This window comes from Thermobia domestica, chromosome 7 (genome assembly GCF_964235325.1).
Source record: "Thermobia domestica chromosome 7, izTheDome1.hap1.1, whole genome shotgun sequence".
Lineage (NCBI taxonomy): Eukaryota > Metazoa > Arthropoda > Insecta > Zygentoma > Lepismatidae > Thermobia > Thermobia domestica.
Window position 1 is genome coordinate 178,792,054 of NC_137460.1, and position 14,074 is coordinate 178,806,127.

The 14,074-nt window shown below is 35.1% G+C and overlaps 1 protein-coding gene across 1 annotated transcript in view; it reads left to right on the plus strand.

Annotated features, from left to right (window-relative positions):
• The first annotated feature begins 5,776 nt into the window (after positions 1-5,776).
• LOC145690589 (protein obstructor-E-like) overlaps positions 5,777-14,074 on the plus strand; it is a 51,989-nt gene continuing 43,691 nt past the window's right edge. The window contains exon 1 of the mRNA XM_081765627.1: positions 5,777-5,943. Coding sequence (XP_081621753.1) covers positions 5,901-5,943 — 43 coding nt within the window. The 5' untranslated portion in view covers positions 5,777-5,900. The remainder of the gene's footprint in view (positions 5,944-14,074) is intronic.

Genomic DNA, 14,074 nt, shown 5'->3' on the forward strand with positions numbered 1-14,074 from the left:
AACTACGTTAGTTGTAAATTTTTGGGATAAAGAAGAATTTTCTAAACTTGCAACTCAAGACTCCTATCTAACCTTAGAAAATGATTGAATTGCTATTTAAACGCTATTTTAGGTGTATACTCTGTTTTCAATAAAATAAACGTTGATAACATTTTGATTTCAAGTTTCTAAAATCATTGAGGTCTATTTTTAGAGGAAAAGATAGATATGTATCCTTTTTTTTAAAAAAAAAAAGTTACGAAGGGATTGACGTCACTTTGTACTTTCGTGTTACTTTGATTATATGTCGAGCAAATTTTATAAAAAATAATCTGCAAGCTTATCTAGAAATACGAGTAAATACAAGTAAATTGACGGTGGCACAGGAATTAGTAAAATACTTTATGGGAATGGCCTGTCTGAATTATACTTGATCAATGTCAAGTTTAAGAAATTAAATATCTGTGGAACAAGTTTAAGTTTTATATTGATATTTTTGTAGTGTTTTACCCAATGACAAAGTATATCTGTATGAAAGAGCGGTGGCAGTAGACGGACGAGAATTTTACTTCGAAAACATAAACGCATTTCATTATTATTTGTAGTGATGAGCGCAAGAGTCTTGGTCTTGCAGTTTTTGCAAGAGTCTTGCATGCAAGACCAAGACTAAGACTAAGACCAAGACCGGGAATCCCGATGCAAGACTATGACCAAGGTGTGCAAGAATAATACCAAGACCAAGACCAATACTCTTGCGCAAGTCTTGCAAATGTACCGGTACTACTTGAATTATTTCATAGAATGTAAAAAGGGGAAAAATCATTACTTCTTTCAGTTGAATTCTTGTCTTCAGTAAAAGTGCCGCTGGAGCGAATGTGTTCCCAGTAGTTTATGCAATCCATATGAGTCGATCTGCCCCTGTTGCATATACGTAGCTATAGTATGTAGTTTTCTGAATCGGTTGTTCGCGTTTTCTGTAGTTGTTACTCGTTTTCAAGCCACACAGATGACATTCTAATCAAAGCTTGTTGCACACAAATAAATGTGTCATTGGTGCTAGATTACGATGCATTCCTGCGTTTTTAAACAATAATTCGGGAAAACCGACAATAAAAATGAAAAACAGAAACATTTCAGGACTGAGAAATATCTGTTATCAGCGCATAAGAACGAAGCGCAGGGACTGTTTCCAAGCAGCAGCAAACTCAAAATATTGCAATTTCTTTAAACCTGGTTTTATTATATTCAATATTATTTTAATTTTTTCTCGCTTTTTTGGCCAATATTGCTAAACATATGATGATGATCATCATCATAGTTATTCTGCCATTATTGGAAGGTCACTTGCTGCAACTGAGATGCTTCGATATACGGTGGTATTCAGCTAGTACGTATCTTCATCTTGACGTAGCAATTTTCTGTTTTAATACCTTTCTTCAATTACAGTCGCCTTCACCTCTCCCTCTCCCTCTCTTTCCTTCCGCCATACTCTCTAGCACGTCCCTCATAATACAGTTTCTCCTCAGCCAATGTCCCAACCAGTTCCTCTTCTTCCTCTTAATTACATCTAAAATTCTTTTCTTCCCTATTGCTACCATTTCTAACACCTCATTATTTTTCCGTTCAACCCAGCTAATTCTCTCCTTTTTTCTCCATGCCCACGTTTCGATAGCCTTCATTTTTTTAAAATTACTTTTGCGTAATGTCCATGTTTCTGTCCCATAGAGTACATATTGGAATCAGTAAAACAAAAATTTCAATATTTAATTGGAAGTTTGTTCAATAAAATGATTAGCTAATCGAGGTTGCAAACAAAACAAAACTGACGCCTTTAGAGGTAAAAATAATTTTGACATTCTTAGTATTTCAGTAATCTGTGCCGTCTTGATTTTCTTTCATGCGTCTCAGGGGTAGATTCCCCAGTTTGGGAATCAGTTAACTATTGGGTCTGTTAAAAAATATAAAAGAATTATGAAACGTTATTATTTATAAGTAGTGAAGTGTGGGCATCCATTGAAAAAAAATAAAGGTCATCGCCTATGTTGTATACCATCAACATACTTACATGTAGGTGAACTATATTACATTTAGAAATGTATCTGGTGTTTCAGTTACTATTGACGCATTGTAGAATTTATTATCCCTTATATCCAGAGTAAACTTTCCCTATGAAAAGCATAAAATTTCTTAAAAGCAAGACTTGCAAGACTCTTGCAAGCAAGACCAAGACCAAGACCAAGACCACCCGGGCCTTGGTCTTGGTCTTGCGTTTGCTCATCACTAATTATTTGACATATTTTTTTAAACATTATAACATAATCTCACGTGACATATACTTTCAGGATTTTAGGAAACTAATTTATTTAATTAACAAATTTGTAGGTACAGACTGCGAGGCAAATTTACATTGGGATCATTAAACAATAATAAGAAAATATGCCTCGCTGTTGGTTAAGTGGCTAGAGCACATCTTTGATACACGCCTTACCGGGTTCGATTCCCATTGGAAGACTAGTTACATTTGAACGAGGTACTGTTAGAATTTTACCTTAAACTGTAAGTCCACTTCTCATAAATCCAGTGGCGGATCCAGGGGGCGATCGGGGCAATCGCCCCCCCCCCCCAGAAGAGAAAACTTTTCTTAATTTTATATATAAATAAAACCCATCCCAGAGTTTGGAGCTCTTAAAAGTAGCTCTAAGTATAAGTATTACAACCCACCGCCCCCCTTAAGTCCATCCTGGATTCGCCCCTGCATAAATCTCAACAAACAAACAAATAATAATAATAATAATAATAATAATAATAAAGGAAATTGAAGAAAGTACGAGGGTTTAAATATACCAAAGGCAAATTGATCTAGTGGAAATGAGAAAAAGCCATGGAAACATCTCAGCCAGATAGCTTATTATCGGATTCGAACTCGATATTTCGCAATTGTGACACTACAAACTAATTAATTATAATGACAATAGGGAAGAAAATGGTAGAAAGTGTCCAGGGCCTAAGTATGAACTACATTTCTTCTTCTGGAAATGAGGAAAAATTTTGGAAAATATTTGTTGGTCACCAAAGGAGAACTTGAGGGCCGGGGTAGTTCAGTGCTAAAGCGCTTATCTCTTTTGTGTGGAATCCGTGGTTTGTTTCCACCACGCACCAAAAGAATTTTGTGGTAGACAAACACCAGATACGTGGGTTTACTCGGAAACTTATTTCCTCGCACTTTCTTCATTCCACCATTTCATCACTATCATTATCACCGACTTCCTTTGCCTCCGTGCACAAACGTGGAACGTTAAAAAAAGAGAAACATATGATGTAATTGCAGAGCCTACACCTCCTCTTGCGCACCACTTATTCTTGTGCACAGTACGAATCCTTCGCCTGCAACACAGAGAAAAACCTGTTCTCCGGAGAGCGGTATATTGTACAAATATACGGTATCCTCTTGCTTACTATAGAAATCAGTACGGAGCATACGTTATCCGTATGCTACATAGGCACTGCCCTTAGGTGTTACATCATGCCGTTGCAGGATGTCTGACATCTAACAGTTTTCCGTATATCACATGCATATACTTATGCTACCTTCGTCAGCTATATGTTATATACGTCCATTTGTATGTGAGATCCTGACCGCCTACATTGTTTCATACGGAAAGTATGTATAGATGGAACACTTATACAGAAAGTATTATAAAACATGCGTTTTCAGTTATACGTCTGCTGTACGTTAAGTCCAAAAACTACAGGAATTACGCATGTAACCTATCTTTTAAAGAATTTTTTCTCAGTGTAGTGTTAGCTGATACCATGTGATTTCGACAGCGTTATTGCCATTTGGTGTTAAGCTTATAGGATCTATATAAATTTTCAATAAAGTAAATTGATAATTGACGAAGATAGTAGCAGAAAGGAAACATAAAGAACGCCTAGTGAAACATACAGGACGCCAAATTAATCTCCTTACGTCAATTAATTCAGACACAGTTTAAACGGAACTGTTTTTCTGCAACTGGTAACCATAATTTACAGTCGTACCAATTGAACATAATTTGAGAAAAACTCCACTGTCAACCTTCTCCTACTCCTTCCCCTCGAGCCTAAGAATAAGACAATTGTATTTGTTAGTGAAACAATATGCAGTAATATAATAATGCATTTTTGTATTATTTAATTGTAACGTGCGTTTTAGTTTTGTCATATTCCTCATGAGACAAAGTACTTCATTTCTCTGTATACATGTATAAATGCAACTTGCCTTTACAATAAATGTCTTAATGCAGACTTTCTCAACCTTTTTTCATATCACGACCCGCTTTTATCACATCCTCTTGCCAGTGTCCCCATTAAGTAATTTTCATTTTTTAATAAGCTTTTTGTTATTCATGCTTATCGCTTATCTTTTTTATGTATCTGTGTAAGCTTATATAGGAATAGGAGTAACAGTTTGGCAATAAGTATGATGATAATATAATAATAATATGTCCTTCAAGATAAGAATTTCAAAATAATATTTAAAAATATATTTTCTGTTACTAAATCGTAATTACATTTACCCTTCTCACTCCTTTCGCGAAACCACATGTACTCTTCTCCGATCCCTCTAGAGGTCCTAACCTTCAGGTTGAAAAACCCTGTCTTAATGGATTCAATGTGTTTTTCGTGCTTTTTGTTTTCTAGTAGGCATTATTTGAATTCTCAATACTTCTAAAGGTGAATGGTATTTCTAACAAATCCTTAAATTATAGAGATAAAATAATACTTATATACCTAGGTACAGGATTAAATTCAGGGAAAGCACAGGAGGACAATATGAGGATTCCGCACTAAATTACTCAGTTAAAATTAAACGTCATTCATCTCAACATGTATAAACTATATAAAAATGCATTATGTTGTAGTAATAAGTTTAACAGCATCACATATCTATGAAATATGAGTTATTTTGTTGATATAGGTCGTTTATTTCTGTTTGTCCCCTTTGTATGTTTCATATATAAGATGATTTAATATTTAATTCATTAAAGTCCATTATAAAGATAGAGGTAAACTATCCTCTTGAGTCAACGTAATATTATCAAGTCCCTTTGGATTTAATTCCTTATACGTATATAATAGTTCATCCCCATGTATTGTATGTAGGTATTACTCACTTTTATACATATTGAAGAGTCAAATAATATTTATGAATAAAATGACAGTAAACAAATAATGTTTTGTCGCTTATGTGGCGGTGCTTTAAAATAATTGGTAATCATCATCCTCACGCAGCGTTAAGGAATGCAGCATGACAAAAACAAAATGCATCTTAAGGCGATTAACAAGTACTTAAAAAAAAGAAAAGAAAAGAATAAAAAGAATGAAAAGAAAGAAAACTATTCACCGCAACGAAGTAAATAAAATAAAATAAGAAGTTGTATGGTTGAAGGTGAGATGGGATGTGTTGTACAGTACACGCACCATGTTACTTATTCCGAGGTGAATGAGCGCAGAAGATTCAACAGAGCGAGGAGACTAGAGGAGAGGAAGATATTGGTGTGAAGAAAACATTCGCGTTGCAAGGCCTTTGGATGAGGTTCAGGGAGTACCGAGGCCACATATAGACGATGGTATGTTGACCTGTTGCAGCAAAGACCCAACCACCCACTCCTCCTCCCTCATTTAATAATAAAGTATGTGATATCACTCCTTCACCTGAGACAAGAGAGACAGGTGAAGGGGAAAGGGGAAGGGAAATGAGATAGAGGACAGCGAAATTTGTTCAAGTGGAAAAACAGCTTTCGTAGCTTTTAATGTGGAGAGGAACTTCCCTCCCGAGAGCTCAAAGGCTTCTCTTGGAAGCGGCTCACTCACAGCTAGTGTAGTTCTTCACCGCGTAGGGAACAAGTTACCAGCACCTAAAGCTACTTACCTGCACCATGTGGACCTACATTACTGTCCTGCTTTCAGGCCTAGTCCTAGGTGAGTAAGCAATATTACAATAAGCACATACCATCCTTGTAGTTTGTAATAATCTTCATCTACATTTCTCCACGCTCTATATGCAGAATCAAACATATTTAGAAAAATATAATTGACAGACTTTGGTCAAGTAGTTGATATTGCATGCACAGTTATACCAGAAGTTGTATCCAACACAAAGTCTAGACATCACATCATCTACGTACTTTCATGAATAAACCAACTTTTTAACTTCCACTAACTTAACGAAAGTTACTTTCCCTTTCAGAAAACTTGAGTGGAATCGCTTAATTAGATCGGGTGTTACTATCAAAAGTGCTTGTACACGTACTTTTGTGGGTGGCTCTACTTCTGAAACTTCCTGACATCCAGACACTGTTTCTACTTTTGCTTCGTAACATTATTTCATGCAGTGGCGTACTCAGGCGGGCGGAAAGGGGATTTCTGATTTTAATCCCCTACTTGTGTTGCCCACGAGAGGGACGAGACGAGAAATAAGGTTTTCTTATTTCGTCTAGTATTTTTTCTACAAGTCTCGTCTTGATTCTGGAAGAATTATTTGTCTCATCCCGCTTCTCGGAAAGCTTTTTTCGTCTTGTCTTTTTTTAAATATATATAAAACGTATGCTCTATTTTCTTTTACTTTCATCTAGAAGTTTTCTCGGTCTTTCCACGTCATGAGAGGTCCATGAAGGGTATGATATAACAACATTTAAATTATATTTATTGTTGGAGAATATTTTAAAACGATTTGCCCATCTTTAAACGTTGATAAATGCCCTTCATAATGTTCCTACAACCACTTTATCAATTTATAGTTTTTTCTTTTTTTTCTTTTTCTTTTTTGTACTATGAACCATGTGACAGTAAAACAGAGATCCAAAGCATGAGTAAAGAGGAGTTGTCCAAACGTTTATCGTATCGAAAACGAGGCAAGGATTGTTATGTTTCTCGTCTCAAATTTGAAAATGTACTTCTCACTTTGTTTTCGTGGCAAGAGTCGAAACAAGACGAGAAATTCTTTGCCTCATGGACAATACTATCTTCTCCGTTGAACAAGATTACTATGAAAAACATAAGCATTTACTATTTTAAAATTTGTTTACAAAAGTCTTGAAAGGATATGAACTTAGGAACTTCAGCAACTTCTGATGAAATTCTGCGTACGTTAGTGATTTTATGTACTGTCTGTTTGTCAATTTCTATATGTAGAAAGTGGTTTCACTTCTTTGAACTTCAGCAAATTTGTGTCTGGTGCTATATAATTACACACACAGTTCTAGGCAAGAACTAGCCTTAGCCCCCCTGACCAACCAAACCAAAACGCTCCCCAAAATATTTGCCCAATTTTGCGCCCTCCCAATCCGGCGCCAGAGGCACAAGACCCGTTCCCCCCTAGTTACATCACTGGACAGACGGAACACCTTTGTTACTCAAAAGGCAGGATAATTTAGACAAACTCAAGAAAATATACTCTGAAAGCAAGGGCGCCGATTTCTCTATAAATTTGGGGGGCCCATTCAGATGCAGAAGGTATATATATGAGGTTTTTAAGACAAATTGTATTCAAATTATGCCAAATATTGTATACTCATAAATACAATAGGGGGGCTCACATGAGCTTTGGGGGGGCGGCCCCACTGGGATCGGTACCCTTGTCTGAAAGTGTTTGGGGGCAATGTGTATGTACCACAGCAATTCGAGATTTTTCAATTTGCTGTCATTGTTGCATTTATTGTCGCATGTTACTTTCTCCAAGATTTGATTCATTATTGAATACACTTCGGGCTATTAATTCATAATCTTATGAAGATATGCCATGATTAAAACTGTTAACAGACTACAAACTATTAGGTTACAAAGTGAAATAGAAGAAGACATAAGCCATAAGTGCCACCACGGATACTACGAATTATACGGTTTTTTTTTAAATCCAATTTTATATATTTAAAAGCAAAATCATCGCAGAACACGACACAATTCCAGAAAACCCAGCTGCTAGTCTTCATTGTCAAATGATCAAAATTCGCCTTTCTTGTTGCTTATAGTTCCAAGAAGTTATATCTTATCCTATCCTTAGACTAAAATCCTAAAGTGGTTCGGATTCCCCCAAACCAATAGACTCATGAAGGATTGGGGGCATAAATGATATAAAGCAACAGAATCATTCAAATCACTTAAGAAGTGGAACTATGATTAGTACGTAACAACAGGTTCTATGATTAGTATTTAACAACTGCTTCTATCATATGATCAATATAGTAAGTTGACTTAGTATTAGGCCTAATATTGTTAGTGAAACTAGTAATACTGACTAGGATTAAGTTATATAGCATCCTTATATTGATATTTTGTCTACTGATTTTCAAAAATTATATTTCTCTTTGTGATGAAGAGACACTTCTATCAATCTGTTTCGAGAAACAAAACTTGCGACAATTCTAGAAGTAAATCACGGAGAAATTTCTATTTAAGTTTTTATATGTATTTAAGAACCCAACCAATACTGGATGCATACATTATTGAACTACCAAACATGGAAATGTATTTTTGCAGTTTTCGTGTTATTTCAACTACGTATTTTTCTAGTTACTCCGACTTTGACTAAAATTTCATTTAGTTTCCTTTCGTTCTAAGCTCCTCATATAGTCTCAAAATAGACTAAAATTTACTGATTGATTTTGATTTTCAGTTTAACGTCCCTTTCAGCAGCGAAACTATATGAGACGTGGACCTACTGATTAACGTGGAATCCGAACTACATGAATTAAAATTTACTGAATTAATTAACATTTCATGCTTTAGTATATGCTTAACTGCAATGATTTTGGACGTATAAATACTGCAGAAACCAATACAATGGAGACATAAATAAAAGGGATAGGAAATTGAACACTGTGAGCAAGCGCTCACCCAGAAAGTTTAATTGGGAGAGATCCAACACAATTGCTGGGCGGGATCAGAGACTCATCAACGGGGAAGGAGGTCCACTAGGTCCGGAACTCCCCAAAAACTTCATAACTCAACGTACATTTGTACACTTTCTCAATAAAAACTATATTTGTTTATTACGGAGATGACTGATATAGCAGGAAAATTTGATGTTACACTTTATCTGTACTCTTTCTCTTATAAAAACAACGTATTTCTATTTTTAATTTTATTTATTTATTTATTTATTTATTCGAAAATATAGGTGGAAGTATTTTACAAGTACTTATCTCTTTTCCAGTGCAGAATAATATTTGTTCAATACTACATTAGACGTAATATCTTGTAATATTGGACTGTTTTCACCCCCGTTTATTCAAATCTCCCCGGAGGAAATCTTTTGAAAACAACACTGCCCACATGCAAGGTGGACCATTTATCTTGATTTAGCTCGATTTACACTTGTAACTGAAACTAATAGATTAAAAGTTCTGAAATTTTGTACCGTGAAATGTCGGCAGGGGGATTGATTGACATACTCTGTAATACCACTAGGTTATCAATGTAGCAAACCCAATATAAAGTGATATGTTTCAAATGCCATTACGTTAAACTTGATATATTTCAAATCTGCATGTTAATCGAAAAATTACTTTCTCATACTTGTTATTTTCAATGTTGCAAACTAAGGACGCTACAATATCAACGGCATCCAAATTTCGGAATCCTATATACAGTTGTAGCATGAGTGATATAGAGGGTAAAGCACATTCAAAGCATTTTAGGTCTAATACTATGATTATGTCATGACATATTTCGAATGAATAGGAACAAAGCTACAAAGAATTGAAAATTTGACTATTTTAAAAACCTTTTATTTCGAAAAGCTGCTCAGTAGGTACCTCATTGTATTGCATGTATGGCTTTCGATATATGTGAAGACTATAATCTCGTTTTTCAGCAATTTGATGTCTCGATCCGTTCTGGAAATATGGCAAACATTGGAAAATTTTGTAACACTGCTTCAGTTATGTAATTTAGAAAACTTCTTGTGATTACACTTACTAAGAAATATTGTTATAGAAACAAAGTGGATCAAAAGTTGTTTTGGAAAATTCCCCAAAATTTGCCGCTTTAAACAATATATAAAATTTTACCATTTACTTCATACATCTGGAATGATTTGAGATATCAAATTGCTGTAAACGACATTATGACCTTTCTGTCTATTGTAAACCATCTATATAGTTGGATGTGATACTTATCTAAACATTTATCGTAATAAAGTCCTGTGAAAAAATTAAAATTTTCAATTCCCTGTAACTTTGTTTCTACTAGTTCAGAATGCATCATGCCATTCGACATTAACGTATTTTGGATGTGCATTATCTCATTCATATCACTTGTGTTATCGTTTTTGCACAATCACCCAAAATTTGGTTGTTTTACGAAGTTTGTGTTACTGTAACATCCTTAATTTGCAACACTACATAACAAGTGTAATATCTTTTAAGTGTAAAGTTTTCATTTTATAAACTTTGTAATAATCTGTTCTAGCGTTGTTTGAAAAAGTACAACTTTATGTTTGGTTGGCAACACTCTTAATCTAGTTGTATTGCTGAGTTTTTAAAACAACGACCTCTTCCGATATTTACACGGTGCGAAGTATGTTAGTTTAAAAGTTACAAGGGGACATCAAGATGAATAGTTCGCCTTGTACTACATGTAATCTATATACAAAAAAATAAAAGTCACTATATTTGTGACTTAATAACTGTTGAACCAACGGACCGATCTCATTCAAATTTTCAACATAGATGAGGTTCGGGTCTTGGATACAACTAGGGGAGGTGAAGGGAGGTGAAGACACACAATTGATGCTCACAACATTCTTCAACTTATTAGTTCAATTGAGTTTTCTCAATCGAATCTGTAAATGACATGAAATGAAATTTCTAGTTTTACGTCCCACGGTACTGCGCCTTAGGCTAAAGGCGACGGATGAATTAATGAACGTAAATTATGAAATTATTGGAGGAATGAGAATGTGAGGAGAAACGGGAGAACCACGAGAAAACCTATTGACACGATCTTTCAATTTTAGGTTCCACGGTTATGCCGTGTAGGCTGAAGGACATGATTATGATGAGAAATAAAGGAAATGGTGGAATGAAGATAGTGGGAAGAAAGGGGGGTACCCCAAGAAAACCCACACGGTGTTTATCCACCACAAAGTCCACTTGGTGCGAACTGAGATCGAACCAGGGACTCCATCCACCGGAGGTGAACGCTCTACCATTGAGCCACCGCGACGCCTACTGACATGATATTGCCTACCACAAATTCGAGTAGACGGGAATCGTACTAGGCACTGCTCGTTCCACAGATGAGCACTCTAACAGTGAGCCACCGTGACCCTTCTCAATCGATTCTGTAAAAATCATTCTGTAACATACTTATCTGTATTCATACTTATGTTAAGGGTGTAATTTGAAAGGGATAATAGTGAAAAGTTAACTAGCTTCGTTTCTCGTACATATAGTCTACACACAATAGCCTATTTATTAACTTCTAAACTAGGGACAGATGCATTGAAACAAGTACGCATTCAATTTCGATCATTTCTAAAGCAAATGGTTGCCATTCGACCATTACCTTCCATCACCAATACATTGACTTGAAATCACACGTGTCCCTACCCGAAATTGAATGCCGAGGATGCGTTTTCAACCCACATATTCATTATGAAGCTTCAAACTATACATAGAGTTGCTACTTCTGGAAAATAAAAATAAAAAAATAAAAAAAGACGGCACACCCTCAACCGTTCCGGAGATATAGAAGGGTAAGGGGAAAACTGGTGCTCTGAAATTTTGTAGATTTTCGGCTATGTTGCGAGTGAATATGTTTGAAAATTGCATTTAAACGTTAAGAACGATGCACCAGAGCGAATGAAAATTGTGTTGAATGTTGAGGTGAGTGGCGTAGCTTTTACCCGGGGCCGGAAAAAGAAGGGCATGTGAGAAATAACGCCATTGACACGAAAAACAAAATTGTATGATATTACTTGCTAATATATCATGTCTTTAGTACGTAGAAAATGAGAGTTATATGAAAATGTATTAATTATATTCCTAAGGGAACAGAGACCTTATTATGTGAACAAAAATACAATGCCATATTCTGTGCAAAAGCGCTATAGAGGAACAAATCAAATAATATGAAATATAAACACATATTATTGCAAACGTCAATCTTTTTTATATTTTTCGTCCTATTTGACCTAATTATGTTTTTATTCGATTCAGCGTACCAAGAAACCTATACATAAACACCTTACACGCCTATTTCAGGCAACAACTGAATTCCGTTTTCTCCTTCCCCTTCCAAAACATTCTTCCTCTAGAATTTTTATGGACTGCTCGGTTTTGTAACACTCATGTCTAATGCAAGGTATTAGTAAAGTTTCGTGGATGAAAGAATTTTTTCATTTTTAAAAGTATATTTTACTTGTACTATTGCTACATATACAAAACTTAGCAAAATATCGGAGCAGCAGCCTTCCCTTCATTCTTCTATATCTCCGGAACGGTTGAGGTCGAGGGTTTTTCCTCTAATGAGTTTAATTGTACACAAAAACACTTCGTTTGCGCATAAACTTGTCCACAATTTCGTGTTACACTTGAATCGGTTTCCTCGTAAATGTGAAGTATCTCTGTTCGGACCATTCATGGGAAGGAAATGTACTATCGTAAATAGAAGTACATTAGCATCTGTATTCTGCATATCCTTAGTACCTTCATTGATAAGCTTAATAGATACATTGTGCTATAAATGAGAAACTGAAATCGGCATTACCAGCATATGCCACTTCTTTAAAAACAGATGAAGGAAAGTATATTAATCTTTACATGACAATTTTGGATTTAGAAAATGAAATTTATTCTTTAAACTTTACTTCAACTACAGGAAATTGCTTTAAGAAGTCCTTTTTCAGTCTCAATAAATGTATAAAATTCCTTACAAGTAAATTTCAAATTTTCCCGGATACAATCTCTGTCATCTCTAAAATTATCTAAATACATGAACAAAATATATTAATCGTTGATAGACAGTGAAAGGTGACAGTTTTGAGTTTACAGAATGAGAATTACTTTTTAAATCTATACTTTGAACTAGATGCAATTGCTTAGTACTAGATACACATTTGAAAAAAAAAACGGTCATAAAGGGGCTGGTAAGAAGTTTGTACCGGTCACCGGCTTTAATCAAAATAACAGCAATATTTCCGGTCAGGCCGGTGAAAAACCGGCCAGTTGGCAACCCTAACTATGCATGAAGTTCCGCAACTCTACGCCCGTAAGCGTTGCCCACCTTAAACCTATCTTACATGATTTGACATTTGATTATTCTCTACTTATTTTATGATTGAATTACAACTCTAACACTTAACATTTGTCTGTAGCTTCACATGCTTGGTTTTACATGAGCATTTCTGTGGTAATTCAATTTAAATGTAATTCAAGAATATTCATTCGTTTCCTAAACACTTGTTAAAAAAAAGTAAACACACATCAAGTGTTACTAAATTATAAAATTACAAAGTTTTCAGTACTCTAAGAAATGTTATTCTTTACTCCTTTAAAACTGAGTATCGCAAGAGAACAATGATTCAAAATTCTACCGTGGATTTCTCCCGTTCCGTTGTTGATACAATATGAGCCATTCTTTTCTATATATATTATATGGACAAACGTTTAAAGATCTGTTCTGTGAGGCAGGCGATTGTCATAAAGAGCCAAGCCAGAACACGTGAACACAGAGTATACACTGTGTTGACAAATCTCTCAGATATCAGAGTTGAGAACTTTATATTAAAATAACTATTTTTTTCTTCAGTCGTTCTTATTTGCATACAGGAATAAATCTTCGTATTCTTTTCTTATTTTTCTTCGCACTAATTGGGAAGACATACGACTTTGTGACTGCTCATAGAGCCCCCATATTAGTCGATTTTCAATATGACATTATTTTCTATGAGTATTTTTGAAAACGTGAAATCTGTAATATAATCTTGGAAAGACAAAGACAAATCTATTCAGTGTTTTGGGGAAGAAAAGACTGCCTTTTGAGCGCGTATTGTCTTTGAACTATAAACGACAAGTTGATACCGATGGTGGTTACACCTTCCTCTTGGCTT